At 37.2% G+C, this 24,175-nt stretch overlaps 1 protein-coding gene across 3 annotated transcripts in view; it reads right to left on the minus strand.

The window, feature by feature from the left end:
* Nucleotides 1-12,981: 12,981 nt before the first annotated feature.
* The window catches only part of ARNT2 (aryl hydrocarbon receptor nuclear translocator 2), a 251,591-nt gene continuing 240,397 nt past the window's right edge, over nucleotides 12,982-24,175 (minus strand). For all 3 annotated transcript variants that reach the window (XM_074234004.1, XM_074234005.1, XM_074234006.1), the window contains 3 exons: nucleotides 23,567-23,732; nucleotides 15,767-15,903; nucleotides 12,982-13,831 (listed from right to left, as the gene is read on the minus strand). In XM_074234004.1, coding sequence (XP_074090105.1) covers nucleotides 13,733-13,831; nucleotides 15,767-15,903; nucleotides 23,567-23,732 — 402 coding nt within the window. In that variant the 3' untranslated portion in view covers nucleotides 12,982-13,732. The remainder of the gene's footprint in view (nucleotides 13,832-15,766; nucleotides 15,904-23,566; nucleotides 23,733-24,175) is intronic.

Raw genomic sequence — 24,175 nt, forward strand, 5'->3', positions numbered from 1 at the left:
AACTCATGAACAGAGAACTGGCCAAGGCCATTTGGGTCTCCATACCAAGTCAAGTCAATTTCTCTCAAACTTATGTTATTCAGACAAAGCCACAAGTAAATTAAAATATCAATACTCTTATCATTCCTAAAGGCAGTCCCCAGTGCACATATCCAGGCTCCTATTTGGCCCTTAAGGGGAAAATTCATTCATTCATTCAATATCAAATAGCTATTGTTGCTATCTATGCATATATCTGAGAAGCTAGGTGTGCTGTAGTTTGAGTATGGGGCACACTACTGAACTTACAACCTAGTAGAGGACACAAAAGAAGGCCCTCATGTCTGGTCTGCACCCTCTCCTCACCTGTCTCATGGAATCCCTAGTTTCCTTCAAAGTACTGAGTGCTTCATTCTAGAAAAGTACCTTCCTTGATCCCCTCCACTCCATTCCCAAACTATTAGCACTGTTTTTCTTTGAAGATATTTGGTGTTTATCTTTTCATTATCTGTTTGCACCTTCTATCTCTCCTTTAATTCAAATTTGTTCAGTTCAGATGCTGTTTATATATCCAGGGCCTAGCATCTTTCCAGACACATAGGAAGCACTAAATATTTTTTTTTTGGTCGAAGTGAAATAATGCAAAAGAGTTGTGTGCTCAGTGCTCTCAGTGCTCAAGATAGGCCTGGGGAGATGAGGAAACTGGGTTCAAATGTAGTGGGTGGGGAAGGCAGAAGGAGGAGAATCAAGGGAAGCCTTTGATAATTTAATATGTTTGTCTTCCCAGAAGTATATGGATATTAATATGAACCAAAGCCTTAAATTAAGAGACCTCTAAAAATGTGTTAATTGTAACAATAGGACTTGGGGAATGAAGTTTTTCTCCTTTTTTCCAGGAAGGGACCTGAAATGGTACAACACAGGTGACATCCTATTCAAACTTCTCATTTGACTACTCCTCATCCCTGGAAAGCCCTACCTCTATTTGCTTCTCCTATTCTTCCTTTCAAACTCAACTCAGATCCCACTTTTCCCTGAAGCCTTCACTGAACCATGTCCTTCCCTCACATAATTAACCCCTCAGCTATAGACTGCAGACAACTCCATTTTTCTTTTTTATCTGATTATGTGTGATACTATCCTTTTTGGTATCTTATCCGTCTATCAGACTATAATCTTCTTGAGGGCTCAGATAGTCTTATCTAAACTTTGCTTCCTCTGTTCCCCTTCTTAGCACAATGTGGGGTAAACCATTTGGCCCAAACTGATATATGAATCTCCCTTAATCATAGTGGTTCAGCCTGACTGAAAAAGGCCCATATTATAAGATTATGGTTACATAATTAGACTGGACATTGAGTCCTAATTTGGGAATGGAATCCAGCACAGCTTGCTTATAGTTTGCTTATAGTTGATGGTACTTAAGTAAGTATTAGATCTGGCATGATGCCAGCTTTGATTTCTACCCTGGCTAGGGGGCAGACCATGCAGTACAGTGAGGTGGTCAGACATTGCATTGCTTGTGGGGCAATAGTGAACAATGGATAGGCCAACTAGGAGTGTACTGGACAAAGAGAAGCAGACTAGGAACTTGGGAAAATGATATGTAAATTTGGGCTATGCAGCTTCCTGTCATCAAGGCTATACAAGAAAAAGGTATAAATCTCTCCAAGCCTACTCAGCATTTCTTTGATCTCTCTGAATAAAGAACCTACAAAGTAATGAAGATGAGAATTTGTTTGAAACATCTTACAAAATTTGTATTGGACTTACAGACAGTATTTGTACAAAGTAAATGCATCTTAGATCAATTAGGGGGCCCAGTACACAGGACCTGGAATCAGGAAGATTCCCCATCCTGAGTTCAAATCCAACTTTAGACACTTACTGGCTTTATGGACCTGAGCAAGTCACTTAACCCTTTTTGCCTCATTTTCCTCATCTGTAAAATGATCTGGAGAATGGAATGACAATGTGACTGAACAACATCTGAGGTCCTAAAGAAGAAACAGGCAGATAAGTAACCAAACTAAATAGCCACCTATTTTCCTATCTCTTTGAACAAAGGGACTAGAAAAGTCTTTTGGGACTTGATTTATTTATGCTAGAGTGAAACACACATTTCTAAGCCTTGAAGGTACTTCCATAAACCATCAAGTTCTTCTCCTTATCTCTAGAGAACGTGTCCAGGTCTTTTTAACAAAGATGAAAATAATATTAGTCACTTACCTGTTGATAATGCTTAGCAGAGCACTACAAAACCATCCTTCCTGTTGTTCAGGTTCCCAACCTTGGTGGCATCTGTGATTTTCTACTTGTTCGTCCCTCATGGCTATTCAAAAGTCAAATCTTGTACTCTCTATCTCTACATAATCTCTTGCATAATATTTTCTTTTGAGTTACACAGTCATTAACTCATTTCAGGATCTCATCTCCACTCACCTGGAATATTGTAATAACCTCTTAATTGAACCCACCTGCTTGAGTCTCTCTTCACTCCTCCAAAATGCCAACCACACAGTTCCCTCACACATCTGATTTTTCCTTAAGCTCAGGTATGTCTGTTATTGCCCCTATTCAATAAACTCCAGGGGTCCCCAGTTACTTCTAGGATCAAATATGATCTCTTTTTTAGAACCTGACATCACACTTCTTTCCAGCTTTATTACACATTACCATCTTTCAGTCATTCTGTGGTAGAGTCACAATGGTTTTCTTACTGTTCCTCATATACAGGACTTCATCTACTATCTCTGGTCCTTTGGACTGGCACAGTCTTAGTCTTTTTATTTTTGCTGTTGTTGAGTTGTTTCAGTTATGTCCTGCTCTCTGTGACCCCATTTTGATGTTTTCTTGGCAAAGATATTGGAGCGGTTTGGCATTTCCTTCTCTAGCACATTTTCTAAGTGAGGAAACTGAGGCAAACAGAGTTAAGTGACTTGTTCAGAGTCACAGCTAGCTAGTGTCTGAGGCTGGATTTATGGTCATGAAGATGAATCTTCCTGATTCCAAGTCCAGTGCTCTATTTCACTTCACCACCTTCCCTAAGACTTATGCTCCTGGAATCACAGTCTTAGAATACTTAATTTCTTTTAATACTTAGCTCAAGTGGCATCATTTGTATGAAGTATTTCCTGAGCCCCCCCTTCCAAATTACCTTCTATCCATTTTAATTTATTTATTCTCTTTGATAGGATGCAAGCTTAAGATGGGCAGAGACTATATTGATATCTCTACTACCAAAATTGTAATAAGTGGTACTTAATAAACTTTTGTTAATTAACTGATTTACAAAACATTCTCACATGTTCTTATTTGTACCCTATAATAGGGTAGAAATGATTCCCATTTATCAGTTAAAGAAACTGAAGTTGAAAGAGGTTAAATAACCTCTGGGAACAAGAATGTAAAATCTAATTCCTAGCACTTTTTCTACCACACAGAAGATTTTTATGTTTAACAGTCCTTACAAGGAGAAAATTTCTATCATTAGTTATTTGAATCAACTTATTTTAATCTTAATGAAGATGGAGAACAACCAGCAACATCTGCTTTAATAGATTTAAGTACTGTTAATTGATGCCTTCTGGATTTTCTCTTCTCTGGGTTTAATCATTCAAATTACTGTAAAGGTGAATATGCCTTCATTCTCAACTTGAAATGTTATATTACACTCTATAGCTTATGTGAAAGATTCACAATAATGAAATATTGCTTTTCATCATGTATCTTGTAGAATAGCCATCTGAAATACTACCATCTTTGCCCTTGTCTAAATATGAAAGAAGAAAATGCGACAACAAATTCTTGGTTTCCATCTAAGGTAACAAGAGAGGTGGGACATTTTTCCTTACTTGAAGCCATTGCTTAATAGTTCCAAAGCTTGCCAGATGATCCACATCCATTTTCTCTCACTACAATATCAAGCATGACATGTTTTGTGACTCACAGTTGTCACAAGAAGTTGAGATTCCCCCATAGTGATAAATGTAGCAGCTGTGGACTGGTCATCTTGCACCAAACATTTTTCTGGAAAGCATTTTGATCTTCAGTCATGTTTGACTCTTCCTGACCCTATTTGGGGTTTTCTTGGCAGAGGTACTGGAGTGGTTTGCCATTATTCTCTCCAACTCATTTTACATATGAGGAAACTGAGACAAATAGAGTTAAGTGACTTGCCCAGGATCACATAGCTAGTATCTGAAACCAGATACTAACTCAGGTCTTCCTGACTCCAGATATGAAATTCTATCCATATAGTCCCACTGTCAGGCAAGTCATTTGACTTTGATGTGAATATGAGTCTCCCTTAATCACAGTAGTCTAGCTTGACTCAATAAGGTCCATATTTAGACATTCACTTAGCAGTGGTTATATAGTCAAGGCCAGACATATAGTCCTTAGTTGGGCATGGAAACAGTTACCCTTATATAACTTATTTGTACTTGATGATACTTATGTAAGTCTTAGTTATGGCATGATGCTGGCTTTGTTCTAGGCTCCTATAACTGTCCAGGCTAGGGGGCAGACCAAACCAAGTAGTTAGAGCATTGCTTGCAGATGCAGCAGCTAGTATGTGGAACAGATAGCAGACCTGAAGGGAGTACAGTGGACAATGGCGGACAGCGAGTGAACAGAGGGAGAAGTGGACTAGGAACCTGAGAAATTATAAGCAAACTTGGGTTATACAGACTGAAATATATGTGAACTTGACCCTGCAGTCTTCTGCTGTCAAGGCTGTACAATAAAAAGGTATAAATCACTGCAAGTTTCTTTAGCATTTCTTTGGAATCTGAATAAAGAACCTAGAAAGCAAGGAGAATGAATTTGTTTGAAATATCCTGCTCCCTTCGATTAGATAAGGATTTACAGGATTCATATTGGACTTAAGATTCGGCTCAAGGCAACAGGTTTTGTCATACATTCTATTTGATTTACAGCCTCCTATCCACTAAGGTGGGTTGAAAGAATAGTGTCGGGTGGCTAGATGGCACAGTGGATAAAACACTGGCCCTGGAATCAGGAGTCTCTGAGTTCAAATCTGACCTCAGACACTTAATAATAATTACCTAGCTGTGTGGCCTTGGGCAAGCCACTTAACCCCATTGCCTTGCAAAAAAACTAAAAAAAAGAAGAAGAAATTATAGTGTCAAAGAACATGGGGGTAAACCGAAAACTGTCACTGTTGCAGACTAAGAAGGCTTCAAAGGAACCATTGCTCAGATCTCTCCCTGTGCTAATTGCATCTGTATTTGCACATAAAGCATTACGTAAGTATTATCTATTTTTATTCACAAAAGCAAATGAAAAAAATTAAAATTTTTAAGAGGTACAAGAAGAATGTTTCTGAAATATATTATACAATAAGTATACTTCAAAGAGGGTAGCTAAGTGGCTCAGTGAATAGAATGCCAAGCCTGGAGTCAGAAAAACTCAGCTTCCTGAGTTCAAATTCTGGGCTCAGACACTTCCAAGCTGGGTGATCCTGGGTAAGTTACTTAACCCTGTTTGCCTTAGTTTTTTCATCTATTAAATGAAGACCATAACAATATCTACCTCCCAGAATTGTTGTGAGGATCAAATGAGATATTTGTAAAGTACTTAGCATAGTGTCTGGCTTATAGTAGGTGCTTAATAAATGTTTAATACCTGAATGATTTATTATATTAATATCTCTTGAATCTACCCCCTCCCTTTCATGCTACCATTTTATTTCAGGCCCTCATCTCTCTGTTTTTTAGATTATTGTAATTTTTTCTGTGTTGGCATGGTGGATAGAGAGAATCCTGAAAACCTGGGTTTATCAACTAGTTGTATGACATTGGGCAAATCACAACCCCACAGAGTCCCAGATAACTCTCAAAGAACAGAAATTATAGACAAAAAATAAAAATACATTGGTGGAGGTGGTTTCCTCATATATAAGTTCCTGTGCTGATGACATAAAGGTCTAGAATTAAAGAAAAAAAGTTCTTCTGAAAGATTACTTTTGCTATGTGACTGCCCTCAAAAATTCTTCATCTAGTTCTCTTAAACTGGAGAAAGGTCATCTAATTTTTCGATTTGCATCCCAGAACTTCACTCCAAGTGAGAAGTTTATAAATGAATTTTGTTCATTCATTCATCCATCAATTCATTCAGAGCAATCCTGGAACTTTTATCTGGAACCATTCATCTCTTAGACTCAGAGAATGTTAGTGATAAAATGGATTTGAAGTCAAATGATCAGTGTTTTAGCTGAAGCTTTACTACTTATTGCTAATCTAGTCATTTCATTTCTTTAGATCTGTTACTTTATGTATAAAAGAAGGAAGTTGGGATACATAACCCCTCAAGTCCCTATTAACTCTGCTTACTGAACCACTCTTTTAAGAATGAGGACTTCAGGCTAAATTGTCTCTAAATTTCCTTTCACCTCTAAATTCTATTCTCTCATTTTGCAAATGAAACTGAACCTCAGAAAGGTGACTTGTGTAGGGTCTACTAAACTGGTTAATGGTGGAACAATAGTCCCAATTTTTTATTCAGTATGCCTTGAACATTGCATATACGTTTTTAGTCCTACTTGGGTCATCATTCTCTCAAGTTGGAGTGCCTCTCTCTCTCTCAGTAGGGTGTTCTAAAAATCTTACTTCCTTTCTAAACTGTGGTAAACTTTGGAACACCCTATATATCTTTTACCTATTTATTCAGACTCTGGTCATATTCCAATAAGTTCATGAAGTCATTCTAGTTTAAAATGAGCTTTTCTGTCGAAAACTTTGAACTTACTTTGACATATACTGTTTCTATCATTCCTTTGGCATTTGATCAGGTGCAATCTAGTGGCATCTCGTACTGGTGAAATGAATTATTAATTAAATCTGATTTTGTTATTTAACTTTTTCTCTTGTCTCCCCAACTAGACTCACTCTTTGAGGACAAGGACTTGATTTTATTAACCTTTACAATGTCTCATAATACTTAACATGTAGGAGAAGTTTAATAAAATTTGTTGATTGATCAACTCCTTGGATCTTTAAAAATGTACAATATGTTGCCAAATTAAATTTGAGCAAATCAATAAAAAGCAAACATGTATAAAAAAACCTACTATGCACCAAGTACTTTACAAATATTTCATTTGCTCCTTATAACAATCCTGCGAGGCAGGTGCATCATTTTACAGTTGAGGAAATTTAGGTAAAAAAAGATTAAATGACTTGCCAAGGTCACATAACCAATAAATTCCCGAGATTGTATTTAAACTCAGGTTATCCTAAGTAGATAGACCTTAGTAGGTGTGACTTGACACATTAAAATGCTAACCTGGGCTGACTTTTAAAATACAATGATTTTGATAAGTTGGTCTCAGGGAGAACCAAAATGTGTAGAAGTTGTGGAGAGAAAGATTTCAGTTCAGTATTAGAAACTTTCTAAGAAGATATTTAATAATGGAAAGAGCTGCCATATAAGGTAATGACTTTCCTTTCTATCGAGGATTTTGAGCAGAGGCTAGATAGAGGGTCATCTCTCAGGAATGTTATAGAAGGAATTCCTCCATGGGTCAGGATGGTTTGAACTAGATGACTTTATGTCAATTTCTTCTCCAGAATTTTATGGTTCTAGGTAAACATAAGTATTACACCAAGGATCTATGAATGTCTGCACTCCCCTGGACATTTCTTTTGTAAAACAATTAATAATAACATAATATATAACTTCTGGAAGGTATGTCCTTAACCATAATAAAGACAGAATAAGAATTGGCCAGTTTCAAAAAAAGATCAGTCAAATAATCACAGCTGATGATTTTTTTTATTGTAATGAACTTTAAAAAGTCAGTTATTAGTTACACATTTACACAAATGACTTCATAACTGTTAGTCATAAATATAGAACATTCAAGAAGTACAAAGTACATTTCATCCACAGCACAATTCACATCCATATGAAGAATTTAACCAGAGAACTAATTAAGTGCTTAACTTGTCCCTTGAAGCCAGTCTGGGGCTTCTTGATTTTTGTTTTTCAAAAAAGGAATAAAAAGATGTCCCATGTCCATGCAGTCCATGAAACCTTAAAATGATGACTTAGAAAATGGGATTCACCCAAATCCTTGGAGATCAACCCGAGCTCAATCATTGCAAAGGCAGCATGACACTGATAAGGCATTTATAATTCAGGGGCTGTCTTTACTTTTCAAAAAGCATACACTTATGTATAAAAATATATGTTTGAGCAATTGGGTAAATCCCATACCGTGTGACACTGTGCCCCCCCCCCCAAACAATTGCAGACAAAGGCAGTACTGCAAAATGTATCTACAGTTTCAGTACGAACTTTCAGGAAAGGAGAGTGGAAGTGGTAGTGAGAGGCACATCACCTGTGCAAGCTCAATTCTGGAACGTGGGAAGTCATGACTTTGGCAAGTCATGTCATTCCCTTTGCTCATCAGGCCACAACAGGAAACAGGATCCTGTCTCTAACAAAATCATTTTTTTCTGGGAAAACTAAAAGTGGTCTCCATCTGTTAGACACCTATTTGATACGGTAACTTGACAAAATCAACATGTTAAGTTTCATTTCATGGCAAACACTGAACTGTTGGAGAGTGACTTTGCCACAAAGAGAAAGTATTCACTGGCGCTACACATTTTCCACTCGTCTTTTCTTCTGGCAAGAAGAAATGCTGGCAAGAAATACTGAATGAAAAATAAATGAAATCACTCTTCTTTACTCCAGATTAGCTGACTTCAATGTGTTCCCCTTTGGTGAGTAGAAACAGGACAATAAGTAAAGTTGGTTTCTTATTTTTCTTTTACAACTTGATAGCAATTAATTCATCAGGAAAAACACAAGCTTCCAAATGAAATTTTGTGGGCTTTAAATAGTATCAAGAAATTGTCAATAGCAATTCCTGAAGAAGGTAACCTGGGCAACTGAAATGTCACATACAGATAACTCCAAAAGATTGCTGATTTGGTGGGGGGTGGCTTGGGGGTGGTCACAGAACCTGCATCCTGGCTCTACCACTTACTATCTGTCTCACTTTGGGTAAATCACTTAATTTCTCTGAGCCTCAATTTCTTTATCTATAAAACATGATGTTTGGACAGGTAACCCCCTAAGATTCCTTCTAGCTCTGGACACTATAAATGTATAAGCAACATGAAGACTAAGGCTGCATTTTCTGTCCTTGGCAGTTTAGAGAACATAGAACCAGTCTTAAAAGTCAGTGCTTTTTTGAAGCAGTTTTTATTGATGATGTCTAGGCAGCTGGGTGGCATAGTATATGGACCCCAATTCTGGGGTCAGGAAGACCTATTTGTCTGAGTTCAAATCAGCTTCAGACATTTACTAGCTATATGATCCTGTACAAGTCATATAATCCTGTTTACGCCCCTTTCCTCATCTGTAAAGAGAGGAGGAGGAGGAAGAAATGGCAAATCACTTCAGTATCTTTATAAAGGAAACTCCAAATGGGTTCACAAAGATTCAGACATGACTGAAATGACTCCACAACAAAATCAGGAGGGGAACATGGCCTCTGTAAAGGTCCCTATTAAATGTTTTTGCTGATTCTCAGGAAATAGGCTGCCAATCACAGAATTCTCTTTCCTAAAGAGAAAAGAGAGCTAGAGCTAACCCTTCTGAGCCTGTCTATCTCAAGGAAAACCATTCAAGCTTTAGCATCAAGATAAAGAAGGAATATAGGAAAAGAGAAGGAGAACATGGACTCTATCAAGATTATAGAATAGGGGAAAGGGATTTTTTTTTTTTGCTTTGTATTCTACAGGAAGACCAGAAAAAGTCATCTACTTTACCAAACCCAGTATAAGCTCCCCAGGAACAGAGGAAGAATGGGTTGGGAGACAATTGACTGAGTCAGCTCAAACTGAGTCTGGGAGAATTCCTGCTTCAAATACATAAAATACCACGGAAAAGATAAATAACTGATTTTTGTTTGTTTTTGGTGACAATTGAGGTTAAATGACTTGCCCAGAATCACACAGCTAGTAAATGTCTAAGATGAGATTTGAACTCAAGTCCTTCAGGATTTGTATTTTATCCACAATACTACCTAGATATCCTTAATTGATTTTTTTCCTTATTCAAAACTAAATGTTCAGACACAATGGAGCAATAAGTACTTTTCCTTTACATGCTGAAACATTCATTTTTATTTCTATTCTCCTTTTCAGTCATAGAGATGAGAATAGAATTATAAGAAATAATTTTCCCATATTCAGTACTTGATTAAGTAACACTGAACTAATTATCTAGTTTGGGAGTTATCTAAGTTTTTTGCTTCTCTCTCTCTCTCTCTCTCTCTTTTTTTAAATTTCTTTTTAGCCATTTCCTTGCTCTATAGGTGAGATGGAAAAATGGAAAATAATATATCTCTGCTTGAGTCTAACTCTCTATCATAGAACCAAAGATCTGGGAGGAATGTATAGAACTTGTTACTTATCCTTATAAAATGTTTTAATGGAAGAGTGATAGGCCAGTGGGATTCTTTGATTTCTATAGATTTCAATTACCTATGCAATCCCAGTCCTCTGCCCCTAAGAATAGTTGAATAGGTTAATCCCTAAAAGAAAAACTTTGTAAGACAGGGAGGGATGAAAACTCTCTAAGGGCAGAGCCCTGTCTGACATATATTCTGAATTGTCCTACAGATGCTCCTACTGAGTTAGGCAGCTAAAGAGACTAATTCTGGTTTACTGATTATATTTTAACGTATCTATTTTGCCTTTCATGTTAAAATCTATCATTGCAATTTGGTTTCATTTCATTTTTCATTTTACTAGGCATCCTCAATATTGTGATATAAAAATTCCTAGGCCTCATTTGAAAGATATGATGACAATGACCAGCAACATACATTTTTGAAACTGTTCCAATTGAAAAGGGGCAAGATGAAGGGGCAACTAGGTAGCCCAGTGGATAGAGCACCAGCCCTGGAATTAGGAGTATCTGAGTTCAAATCAGACTTCAGACAATAATTAACTAGCTGTGTGGCCTTGGGCAAGCCACTTAACCCCATTTGCTTTGCAAAAACCTAAAAAAAAAAGGGGGGCAGGGAAGATGCAGGCAAGTGGAAGCTGTTTCAGGATATCTGGCTCTGTCAGAATGTAAGACATTCAGGAAGTTCAGGGGAAGTCATTTGAATTGCTTGCCATTTCTCCCAGAAGGATAAAGATCCCTGATGTCAGATTGTGCATGAAAGAAATAATTAGATGCCTTGTCATAAATCTCACTATTTTTGTGTGACATGCATCTTTCCTCTTTTTGTATATATATATATACATATATATATATATATATGTAAATAACTGGTATTAATTTTTAGAATGTGAACTGAGAATTCTAGGCTGCTAATGGTATGAAAGTATTCTGCAAAACATTTTCCACAGATCATTATTTGTATGAGATCTTAAGAGCTGAAGGTTTCTGAATATAGAAGTCCCAACCCCAAGGTTAATCATAGGAGCAAATGATGTAGAATTGAATTGACAAGTTCTCAGTGTGCCATATAACACAATGCAATGGGAGGATTCTGAACATGTCCCAACCTTGCTTCTAACCTGTGAGCTCAGCCCATTCTGCATTCAGACAGCCCTAGAATGCATGAATTTTTTATGTTCACCGGAATGGATGGGGAAGGGAAGCACAGGCTATTTCTTGACTGATTCATTAAACAATCATTGGTTCATTCAGTCTTCTGAGACTTCAAAGAACACATATTTTTGCATAAGGCTTAACTAAGTGTTATTTTTTCTATTAGATGGTAATCCTTTTGTCTTAACCATTTGACGAATTAATTATTTCTTTCATTCTTCCACACTAAGAATGTAAATGGGAAAGGGGATTAAATATGCCTTAAAAACTAGAATGGAAAATGCTGAAATATTTGATTGCTTTGTTGAATCAAAGGGCAAAACCCAAAATCTCTTTTAATAAAAACAATCCTGAAGAAAGAAAAAAAGCTAAAAAGCACAGGAGATAACTTATAAGTAATTTCATACTACTCCAGGTATTATTTATAAATAGTGCATAATTTTATGATGAAAAATTGAGCAATTTTTTTTACAAGAATACCATGGCTTAGAGAATGAAGAAAATCCCTGCCAGGAGTAAATAGTGGAGGCCAAATCATTGTGAGTAAAAGGAATTCAATTCAATTTGATGAGCTGACTCTCAAGACTATTCCCATGGCAAAAACTGATGGCAACACTTCTCCTTTAGGATTGTTAATTCTGATTCAAGCTAAAGCTCGCATATTTGGAGTGGATTTGTGTAGAAAATGGCAACATCAGACCAGAGAATCATGGTCAAGTTCACAGCTGAGAGTACCATTCATGTATCTTGAAATGTTCACTGAAAGGGTCCCTGATGACCCTGACAACTCAAGCTCCAATGATGGTATTTTCTGGAAGGTCTTTTGGTTGATGCAGTATTAGTGATATCACTCAGTGCTTTTAGTTTACAAAAAGAAGCTGTGCTCAGCACAGAGCTATTCCTTTGGGGATCCTGTTGACAGACAGAGGCAAGAGGTTCTTTTACTATAAACTATAAGCATGAGAAATAGCAAAAAGTCTCACAGTGGACAGATTTCGATCCGACGGAGATATGAGAATCCCAAGTGGCTTACAGTTGTCACTTATGTTAGGAAATGGGATAAATGATGTGAAAAAAGAAAATTCCTCATCTTTTGTCAGATAATCAAATTCTAGAAGTTCCTTATTGAGGTAACAGAGAAAAAAACAATGACTTGTCTTTGATTTCTAGTTGGTTATTCTTGAAATCTTAGTCTTGGTTATACGATCCTTACAAAATCAGAAACATAAGCATATGTAAAGTATGTAGTTTCTATCCCACTGAATGTGAATTATCAATTTGCAAGAGCATTTCTGAGCTCAGGGAATGCAGAATCCACCACCACGGCTGTGTTTCCCAGTGGACTATCTTCTTTCCCATTCCCCATCCCCAGTACCCTCCCCTCCCCACCCACCCCACTTTGGTCTCACATGACAGACACAAGGTAAAAATGAATCTACCAGAACAGGAAATTCACTTCACACAGCACAAAATATACAAATGGCACTAAGATGTACACACATTCAGATTTAGTTGTTTTGAACAAGGCAAAGGAAAAGGCTCTTGGGCTTCATCTGGCCCATGTTAACAGCTTTTGCTTCTCATCCTCAAAATGAGCTAAAATAGCATGGCAGACAGAAAAAGAAACTGAATCCCTGCTCTTTCTCACCCCTACTCTCCCTGCCAAACAGAAGTTTAAAAAGCAGTATGTTAACATGGTTTTTACTTTCCTGATAGTAGGTCTTAGCACTGGACGTTACCTGATCTCTCCCTTGGGTGTTGACTAAATTTATCATTGATTTTTTTTTTTTTAAAGACCCAGAGTGTCTATCCAGAGGCAGGTCACATCTGATGTGAAGGACCCCTCAAAACTCACTTCTGAGGCGAAATAAAATAAGATGAAATAAAAAAGAAATTACATCTACCACTCCCCAGAGTACCATATCTCACAGCCATAGAGAAGCCCAGGCACTATTAATGCAGATTATACATGAGCACTAAGATGAGGGAATTTCTACTGGAATACAAGAAATTAGATCCCTTTCTTTGTGGGTCATATGGTAGTAAAACACTGACAAAGCCAGGTCCCAAGCACACTGGGGATGGTTTCACAGAATGGCGCTGGGTAGAGGAAGATTTCTTCTTTTTGTTTTTTTTTTCCCTCTTGATATTACTCAGAAAATGGTGGAAACATGCCTAGATCAGCAAAGTCTTCAATATTATAATTGCCTGTTCCCTGTGTTGGGTCTCCTGGCATCGGCAGCATGTCCTGCAGAAGAAGGGGAAAAAGCCGAAGAGAAAGCTGGGTTACTTGGCAAGTTACTGGGCAGATCCCAGGAGGCCAGCCTGCCAGATAGGCTCAGATTCATTTTTCTAAGTGGCACAACCTGGAATTGCTCCACAAGTCTCTGAAAAATTCAGATCAGACTAGTTTTCTATTAATTGTTATAGATTCTCTTTTCTACTAGAAACACTTTTCATTTAAGAGTATTACTATGGATAGGTATTATATAACTAGTTTACTCATGAACAGGTTGAATTTTAAGTTGAGAGGAAGGCACAAAATGCAGGGCAGTCTGTATATATTGTATATGGTAGACACACACAAAACATAAAGGGGAGAGATCAAGCAGAGGATTATAGGATACAATTTATTTTATTTATGGGAAAAACAATGATTACAGTGGCCAAATTCTGCTTCCAGCTATATTGTATGTAGTTTTAAACAAATCATTTAACCTCTCTGTGCCTCACTTTACCCCTGTAGAAAATAGGGACAGAAAGCATATATATTCCTCACAGGATTGTGGTGAATTTAAACTTGGTCATGTGCTTCAAGACCCATTGGGATAAGGAAAGGGTAAGGACAATTATCTTGGAAGCACAAAGGCTTACTCCTTCAATAGCTAAGGAAATGCCCCAAAAGATCTGGCATGATATCTGGGTACTCTATGCATATAAAGATGAAACTGCTGCCTTTTAATGTAGCTATAAACATTCATGCATAGGGGACGCAAAGTGGTGCAGCTAATAATGGAAAAGGGAATCTGAGTAGTTGACAGAGAAAGGGATATACTTCTGAAAACTCATGACCTCCTAAGTATGAAAATCATTTTACCCCACTATAAAAGATTAAAAAAAGAGAGAGAGTAAGAGATCTGAATAGGTAGGATGCCCCAACTCAAAGTATTTTCATTTTTACTGCTGTCCAGGATAGCAGTATAGACAAGATATATTATTCAGTGAAGGCCAGACCACGCCAAAAAAGGAGATTAAGAGATGAAATGGGAAATGAACAGGCTTGGTCCTAATATTAGGGATGGCAGCATAAGGAATGAATGCTATTTGTACTGTTTAGAAAAAGATACAAAGTTTATCTTACCTGCTTGAACCTTCTGAAGGTTTTTTTTAATAATTTGATTAATTGAAATAAAAAAAGAGAGATCATTATTTAGCTCAATTATACTGCAAGACGGTGGGACAACATCCAGAAAGCCAAGTCAAGTCCACCCTGGGCACAAGTGACGGTGCGGTCAACATCATAGCAGAGAGTGAAACATCCCATGGAAAAGATGCCTCAGAGACAAAGTAATCAGACTGCAGAATGATTAAATTGATTAGAAAAAAGGCAAAAGGCTGGGCAGGGTTTGAACTCTCCATCTCTAGCAAAGTGAGAAGAAATGTGAGCTCCTCCCAGGGTGGACAGGTCCTAGCTGATGGAGGTGATTAAAGTCCAAAGAAGTCTGCACAAGTCAGGCAAGATTATAGATGACTATCCATGGGGTATAAGTGACATTTATTTTTACATGTTAAGAATTTTATTTTGTTATATTGGGGAATACTGATTCTGAGCATATTCTCAGTCATAACAAACATCCATTAAGGATCTACCATGCTCAGGATGCTGAGGAAATATAGAATTTAGATAAGACACCACCCTTACCTTGATGAAACTTGTAGTAATTAGAAGGTTTATTCTATTATAACAGTGTTTAATGAATTCATGTACAGAATAACTGGAGATTTATTTTCTCTAGCTTTGGGATCCTAGAACTTTCCCTCCCCCTCCAGTCCCATTTTAATCAAAAGGAAATGTTATGGTCTTGAACCAGGACAAGCAAAATCTTGAATGATGCAGCAGGGGAAAAAGAGAATAGGAAGCAGATAAAAGTATTCAGTACCTATGAGAAGGTACTCTATTTACCTGGAATACTTCAGTCTGATTGGGCTGCTGATGTGAATGTTGGTCACTGCTCTGCTGATTATGATGCTGGTTTTGCCACTGCGACCAGACCTCTGAAGGCCTCCCTTGAAACTGCCCGCTACTTTGTCCACTTTCAGCTGAAAGATTCCGATGCAGGACAGTTTCTTTAAAAAGGATACTAAAGATCTGAGATCTCTAAGAACTACTACTTCAGCTCTAGTGACTTTGACAAATCTGAAAAAAAGTTAGTTCACCTAGAATTCAGTTTATATACTTGTCACATAAAGGAGAATCTCTCTGGATTTAAAAAAAAGATAATGAAATCAAGCATTCACGTGGCATATAAGCTGGGAGAAAGAAACTCTCTACATATTTGTGTTCATGTGATGAGAAAGGCAACACTTCTTCCCAATGCCTGTAATATTCCTGCTCTGGAGACTACCTGTCAGTCTCCCAGAATGGTTTAAATCTTTGTTGCTCATTGATCACCTACTACGACACCTAATAGGCATACTCATTAGTCTTGTCTGGTAATATTTATCATGAGTTGTGAAAAATCAACTTTCAAACTGGATCCCCAGATGTCTGTAAGGTTATAAGCATCCTCAAGCAGAGTTGGATTTGGGACTGTGATTGAGGAAAAAAAAATGAACCACTGAACACACTGTCTCCTGAATCAGCTATTACTTCATAGGTAAAGTCTGTTCTTACTAAGATAATATTCCCCGTACCTTTGAAAGAAAGCTAATATAAGAAAAATCAATCCCAGTAGCATTGCTTTGTCTTTCGTAGTTGATAGAACTGTCTTCTATGTTATCCAATGTCCCCTCTACAAAGACCCATCCCAGTAAATTTATCCTTGAACTTGATCCCAGGAGAGTTTGTTTCTGTAAATGGCTTGTAATGAGTTTCTCTTGTCCATCAGTGAAAATGATGTAAGCCTGCTTTTCCCTTTCTACTTTAGCTTCCAGGAAGTTTAGAGGTGAATTTAGAATCCAAATGTAGGAATTACCCTTCCCTCTAAAGCCTTAAAACATCTTAACTTCCTACTTTCCTCTTGGTTAATCCTTTTCTTTTTTTTTTTAATTCTTAATATCCTAGTCAATTCTATATATTTTTTTCTATACAGTCTCAGATGTTTTTGGTAGCAAATGAAGCATAAATAAACATAGCATTTATGTGACCTGGCACTGATTTGTTTGGACATAGGGGAGTAATTTTGTCATTACACAGACCAGAAGGTCATGCTTACATAGTGTAAGGAGTGATTGAACTTTAAAGTCTTTTGAAAACAAATTTGCTGATTCAAGGTAAATTGGTTTTTGTATTATTTTTTTTTTAAAAGAACACCTGATGGAAAGATGTTTTGCAAAGCAGTATATTAGAAATTTTAGGCAAACATTTTTTTAAATTCCACCAGGAAATGTTGGTTTATTTCTAAACTTCCAACCACATCAAAAAGAATCACATTGACTTTTTCTTTCCAATTCGAAAAATCACAATAATTGTTTCAAGACACTATTAGGTTCTCTCTGAGGGTACATACCAACCAAATGTACCTATTGCATTGCTCTAATTGATTTCAATAGGTAATGCACACAAATATGAAACAAGGACACTATGTCAGTCTTGGATAGGGTGGAAAATGCTCAGGACAAAGAAATACACAAAGTCATATCTTGATAAACCACTATTTACTATCACAACTTTTTTGATTTCTTACTTAGCCTATTACTGGTGTTTATAGAAATATCAACAGTAAAAGCATTCAACAATCAAGAGAGGTTGTACTTTATCTAGACTAATTAATGGCCATTCACTTATCCTAATACAACTGAACTTTTCCATCATTTAAGCAAATGTGATTTTCATTAAAGGGTATATGACAGGGGGTGACTAGGTAGTATAGTGGGTAGAGCATCAGCCCTGGAGTCAGGAGGACCTGAGTTCAAATCCAATTTCAGACACTTAATACTTGTTTAGTGGTGTGACCTTGGGCAAGTCACTTAATCCCATTGCCTTGCAAAAACAAACAACCAAGAGTAAATGGCAAACTCTAATGCCTTTTCCTGCAACACTGCTTTAGGTCTATAAATCTTTCTCATTCAAAGAATTAAATTATCTTCAAAAGATCTTATTCTGATTCCCCCCAATTTTAGATCTGGTCACACTGGGGAGAGGAAGATAAATTATACCATTTAGTGTAGATAATATCTTCAAGTAGAATTATTATTTGAATTTCCACTGCATTTATCTCCTGGGCTGGAATCAATGACCATTCTAAACACAAATATAATTTGAAAAATGTGAACACTTCATTGGGTTCATTATTTCCCCTACTCAGTACCTAACTGTGACCAAATCAGTCCCCTGCCCATGTTTCTGTTTGTATTGAATGAAATTATGCCATGACAAATAGCACTTCACTATTATATAGTTTGAAGATGTTCCCAGAATTTATCTTTTTTGTTGTTCAGTTGTTCAGTCATGACCAACCCTTTGTGACCCCATCTGGCATTTGGAGTGGTTTGTCATTTTCTTCTTTATTTCAGAAACTGAGGCAAGAGACTTGCTCAGCAATCAAATAGTCTGAATCAGGATTTGAACTCAGGAAGATGAAGTTTCCTGATTCCAAGTCCAGTTCTACATCCATTCAGTACACAAAGTTCATATTCAAGGCAAATGGATTACCAAATAATAGGAATTTGACCTAATAAGTCCTATGCAGGTGTATGAACACTTACTAGTAATTTCCCTTTCTATGCGTGTAGATGTGTTGTTAAGGTATGCTGGGACAGACATTCCAAGCCAAGGATGTATCAGATACAGGTAGTACATCTCATAACAATGCAATATTAAAATCTCTAATAGAGTTAAGTGTTCAGGAAGTTGGGAGTACCTTAACATTTGGTGAACATTAGCTGCAAGGGTATCATCAGACTATGACTGCAGATTATGACCTTTTTTGGCAGTAACAAATCTAGAAGACTGCCTATTGAGATGTTGGAGGAGCTATATTCTGTATCAAGTAGAGGCAGTGAGAAAACCAAAAATATCACTGATCATCAAAAAATACTTAAAGAATATTTTCTTAAACCAGAACATTTATGGTATTTCTGAAAAGATATCATTTTCCTTCTCAATTGTCTTTCCTTTAAATCTTTGCAAAAATATGTATGATATATATATATATCAAAATCTATATATATATCCATACCTATAGCTTTAATTTACATTTTGATAGAACTCAAGTTATATATAGTTAATTGAGATTTTGTTACATATTTGTTAACATATATGTATATACACATATTTTCATATATGTATACATGTATATATACACATATCTGTGTATGTATATTATGTATATACACAATTTCAATTAACTATAGCCACTTGGGGTGATGAGGTGTTCTGAGTATTAAAAATAGCATTTATATAACAGAAATCAACAAAGGTCTTCCAAGTTCTTAGTTAATTAGGAAAACCCTTTTAGTTTTAATCCATGTTGAAAAATAATAAGAGAAGAGCAAAAATAATCTTTGATTCTGTGATATGAGGTGCTCTAGTGCCATTATTCAGAAACTCAATTGTAACAAGACAATTTTGCAAGTAAAGTATAAAAGATTCAGGTGAATGTGCCCTGGAGGTTCATTTTGGGAAGGGGGCAGAGAATGGCTTATATGAGTTCTTTTTTTTTTTTCTTAAAATTTGACTCCTGCCAAAAACCAAGTGAAGGGAAAAAAATTCTGATTAAAGCTTCTAATAGTTGAGTTCTCATTTCTTAAGATGTCTTGTCTGTATCTCACATCTCTTCAGTCTCCTTTCCATCTTGCTATGCAGCTTTATAATGTTCCTTAATTGACTGGTTTAATTTACTACCTGTATATTAGTCAGAATTGAGTTATCTTAGAGGTGCTGCAAATACAGACTTGCTATTTTGGTTGCAAGAATCATCAGTCATCATTTCCATCAGCAAAAAATGGAAAGAGAGGCAGTTGGAAGTTGTAATGGAGTTTCAAGCACCATTTCTTTACCACACACCAGATCTTGGTTATCTCCACCAGACAGTGGTAAGAATAAACCTCCACTGAGAGAAATGTATCCTGATGGAAGCTTGCGGTATCCCAAGGAGCTGAGGCAGTGGGATGGCATGCTTCTTTTTCATCTGGGATCAATCACTGTAACTTGAACCTTGCTGACAGTTTCCCTTTCAGGAGATTCAGCTGATTCAGGAATCCTGCTGACAACCACTAATGGCAAAGAGATTTTTTAAAAATGCTTTCTTAAAAGGCTCACATCTCTGAGGTTCACCCTCAGAGATTCCATCTGGTTGCTCCTAATTGGATGAGGTCACCCTGTGGAATAGCAGTGGTAGCACATAACAAAACAGAATAATGGTGGGCAGGAGCCACAACTCACTTTTGGGAGGGGGTGAGAGGGCCTATTCTTCTATTGGTATAGGGAACCTACAACAATGAAGATCAGTACCTATTCTGTAATTTAAAGATTCCTAGAGTTTAGTAACACTGAGAAATTTTGACTTGCCTATGGTCACAAAGTCAATATGTGGCAGAATTAGGACTTGAACCCAGGTCTTCCATATTCACAGGTCAGATCTTTATCCACTACATCTTGTTTTCTCTATGAGTACTCATTTTTAACTACAAACACCATCTTGACATAAAACTTATAGTAGGCAGATGGCAAGAAATGGTGCTTATAATGAAGACCAGAAACTTTTCAAGAATAAGATTATCTTTAATAATTTAGCATCAATAGTCAGGTCTTATGATATTCCTTCCTCTTCTCCATTATACACACACACACACACACACACACACCCCAGACCCCAAAGTCCCATTAAATATAAACAGCTTATTATTTTATTGGTTAAATAATTCACCAAGATATTTGTGCCTAATATGTTGAGACTATTTAGATTTCTGCAGATATTCACAATATTTTGCTCCACATTTGGTTTGGTACTCTTTCCAGTCAATCTCAAAGACAAACTCTTCCATGGGTCAATTCCATCAGCTAGTTGGAAAATTTGAGTTTTGGGGGGTTGAATGGGCTGTTTGACATAGTACTGGGTTTCTGTAGAAATCTCACATTCCAACAAAAATGGGCCTGGCTGAGAGGCTTTACTATGAAAGGTTATATAGTTTAAGTCAACACATTTTGCCAGTAAAGAGTCCCAGAGCTAACTCTTGAAAGATTGAGAAATAAATTAGGGTTAGAAAAACCCAGTTTCAATTTCACTAATCAAATATGCTATTAAGCCAAGTCATCTCCCTTTAAATGGATGATTTCTACCACCTCCACAAAAGCTCTTCAGAGGGGTCTAGTGAATGTTCAATTTGTTTTCCTTTTAACTTACTGAATTAACTGCCAACTAGCTGGCATTTCAGAACATATCATATCAAAAATATCCTTGGATTACTGGACCAGGAAAACAATCTGTATGGCTATTAGTCAGAGAGAACTGAATCATCTTCGTCTCCCTTTAGCTTTTGCTTCTGTACCTTTTGGAGTTGACATTTGTTACTGAATAATCATGTAGAGTTTTGAGGGATGTGCAAACATTCCCACAGTTGATCTACACATTTCTTCAGAGTTATCACTGGTTAACCTAGTCAGTATGGACACACAGAGTGTATGTGTATCATACATAAGCTGGGGGTAAATGAAAATACTGTTTATTATCAATAGAAACACTTGGAGATTGTACTGTTTCTCATTTATTTTTCTTTTAATAAAACATCCTGAAAAAGAGTCTGATGGTTTTTCAGAATGTCTGGATACCTATAAGAGAGTTGTATTATGAAATTACCTGTTGAACTCTGACCTATTTGTGTGTGTGTGTGTGTGTGTGTGTGTGTGTGTGTGTGTGTGTGTGTGATTCTGAGTATAGAGTTGAGGATAAGGACTAGAACTCAGATTCCAATGGCATAAGAGCTCCTAGTGAGAAATGTCCTCTATCAAGGAACCTTCTTTATTACTTACAGTTCTAAAAAGTTGCATGGAGTTTTGGGAGGTCAAGTGACCTTTCCCAAGGTCACACAGACAGTATGCTTCGAGATAGGACTTGAAACTACATCTTCCTGGCTCTGCATCCACTATGCTAGATTGCTTCCCCTGCTGTTTCTCCCATGTGTGCCTAGTTATTGGTTGATATTCATTTTTTCTTCATTTCCACTTAACTGTCTGCCATTTATTCAATGACAGAATAATAGGCAGATGTTAAAAAAAAAACTCCCAAGAAAGTGGAGCATGTGAATGCCTGCCCCCTTATCATCTGTTTTGGCCTACATGAACAAATAGGAAGTAAACTGTAACTATCTAGTCCTGGGATAAAATGCAAGAGCCGCCTCCTCCACTTCTACCTCTGAACTTCAAAGGAAAGCCTACTGAACCCTTGTCAACTTCTATTTTAATGGCAGGTAAAATGGTCCCTGAAGCTTTTCACTTACCAAATGAACCCTTTCCCCCCACAAGTAGTAAACCAAAGAATGGTCCAAACACGTGCTAAAGCAAGAATATGAAAATCCCATCCCTAGCACAGGATGGCTTCTGAAATTCAAACTATTTGGTGACGTGAATTGAAGCTTAAAAAATGCCCACAGATTGATATACTTGAAATTTTTAGGAAGGCCCTATCCTCATAGTCTCTGCAGGGGGGATAGGCTATTATCCCAAACTTTGTTGAGTTTCATATTAAGATGAGGGTTATTTTGTTTGGTACTACATATTATAATGGATTGAAATCATATGTCAGTCTCATATTACAAGTAATAAGATTAATAGTTGGATAGGCATCTGAATTCATGAGGGTAAAACCCAACCAAACAAACCAGTCAGTCTTGGATTACTGTCAAGAGATGCTGTACTCAATGACGTTGAATAGTGCTATTAAGAATTATTTCCATTAAATGTAGTCATGGAATTACTACCAGTAAGTAAAACTTTTTCTCTTGAAGAAATTAGACTATTTTAATCAGATGACAATGAAATTAAGTCCAAATGCAAATGATTAAAATGCCTGAAATGGGATTAGGGTTTTTAGAGTCTTATACCACAACTTCCCATCAATTCATTAGTGTAGGGAACTCTGGGTATGGAAACTACCTCCACAGATAAAGAAGAGCACCTCATCTGCAACTCAGAGGAGTCTTGGAGAGTTCCCCCAGGGCACTGAGCTGTTAAGTGACTTGCTCATATGAGGTCACATAGATTGTCCTGTCTTGAACCCAGGTCTTGTCTTTATCCTGAATGCCACAATGCCTCTCCTTTAGGATAATATGTTGGCTAGATAAATGCCTTATCTTGAAGTTGTCTAGAGTATTCAGGGAGCATGGTCATCACTTTAGGCTTCTCAGCATCAGATTAACTGATTTTTCCTACTTTCTTACTGTCAGCATAGGCAAAAGTCTTCCCTTGGGAAAGACATTGAGGAAATTTATTTTAAAATGAAATATGATCTATGTGGCAAGGACCTCTGGGAAATGCACCAGAATGGGCAGTTAGTTGCTTATAAGACCCTGCTAAATAAAACCCACTGTCACACAGGGAAACATTTTGCAACATCCTGTAAGGAAAGGAACTCAAATTACCAGGACAGGAGTTCCAGGACCAAATTTCTAAATAACACCACAGGTCAAAAAAGTAGTTTCATTAGTTTCTTCCAGACATAAATTCCACAACCCACTGGCATTAAAGGAGCAAAGGAACTGGAGAGATTATATTCAGGAAAGATTCTACTTTTGTGGCCCCCACAGCAAATCATTTCAAACCTACCAAACCCCGAGGTCCTGTTCGCAAGGCTGGAGTAGGCGTTTCCACTGGGCGAAGAAGTGGCCGGACTGGAGAGAGGGCTGTAGGAGGATGGGTCGGCTGGGTAGGTATGGCTGGTCCCGATCCCAAAGGGAGAAGATTGAGTCTTGCTGGACTGTGATGGGATTTGCTAACCCCCACAAAGAAAACAAACCAAAAACATCACAAAGTTCTCCTTATTTTACACCTCCTGTTAGACCCTCATCATTAGGAACCAGTAGGTCTAATGCAAGTGTTGACAGAATGATACTCCATGGATTCTGCCAATCTCAAACATTTTTGATATCCAGAGATCTGCACTTGCTGCCACAGGCATTTAAGGAAAAAGACAGTTAATGTCTAAACATACACTGCTACCTGAGCAGCAAAGGAAAATGACACCTGTTTCTAGGCACCTGTTTAGATGGACAATATCAATTTAATATCTAGCAAGGCAACACAAAGATTTCGCTCAGCTAGTTGTGAAAGTTTCCTTTACCAGTTCAATGTCTCGCTGGCTGATATGACCATGCCTTTCTTTTATTGTCACTTTGAAAAAAGAATGGTAACTCTCAACAAGGACACCTCTTCATA

The sequence above is a fragment of the Macrotis lagotis genome, chromosome 4 (genome assembly GCF_037893015.1).
Source record: "Macrotis lagotis isolate mMagLag1 chromosome 4, bilby.v1.9.chrom.fasta, whole genome shotgun sequence".
Classification (NCBI taxonomy): Eukaryota; Metazoa; Chordata; class Mammalia; order Peramelemorphia; family Peramelidae; genus Macrotis; species Macrotis lagotis.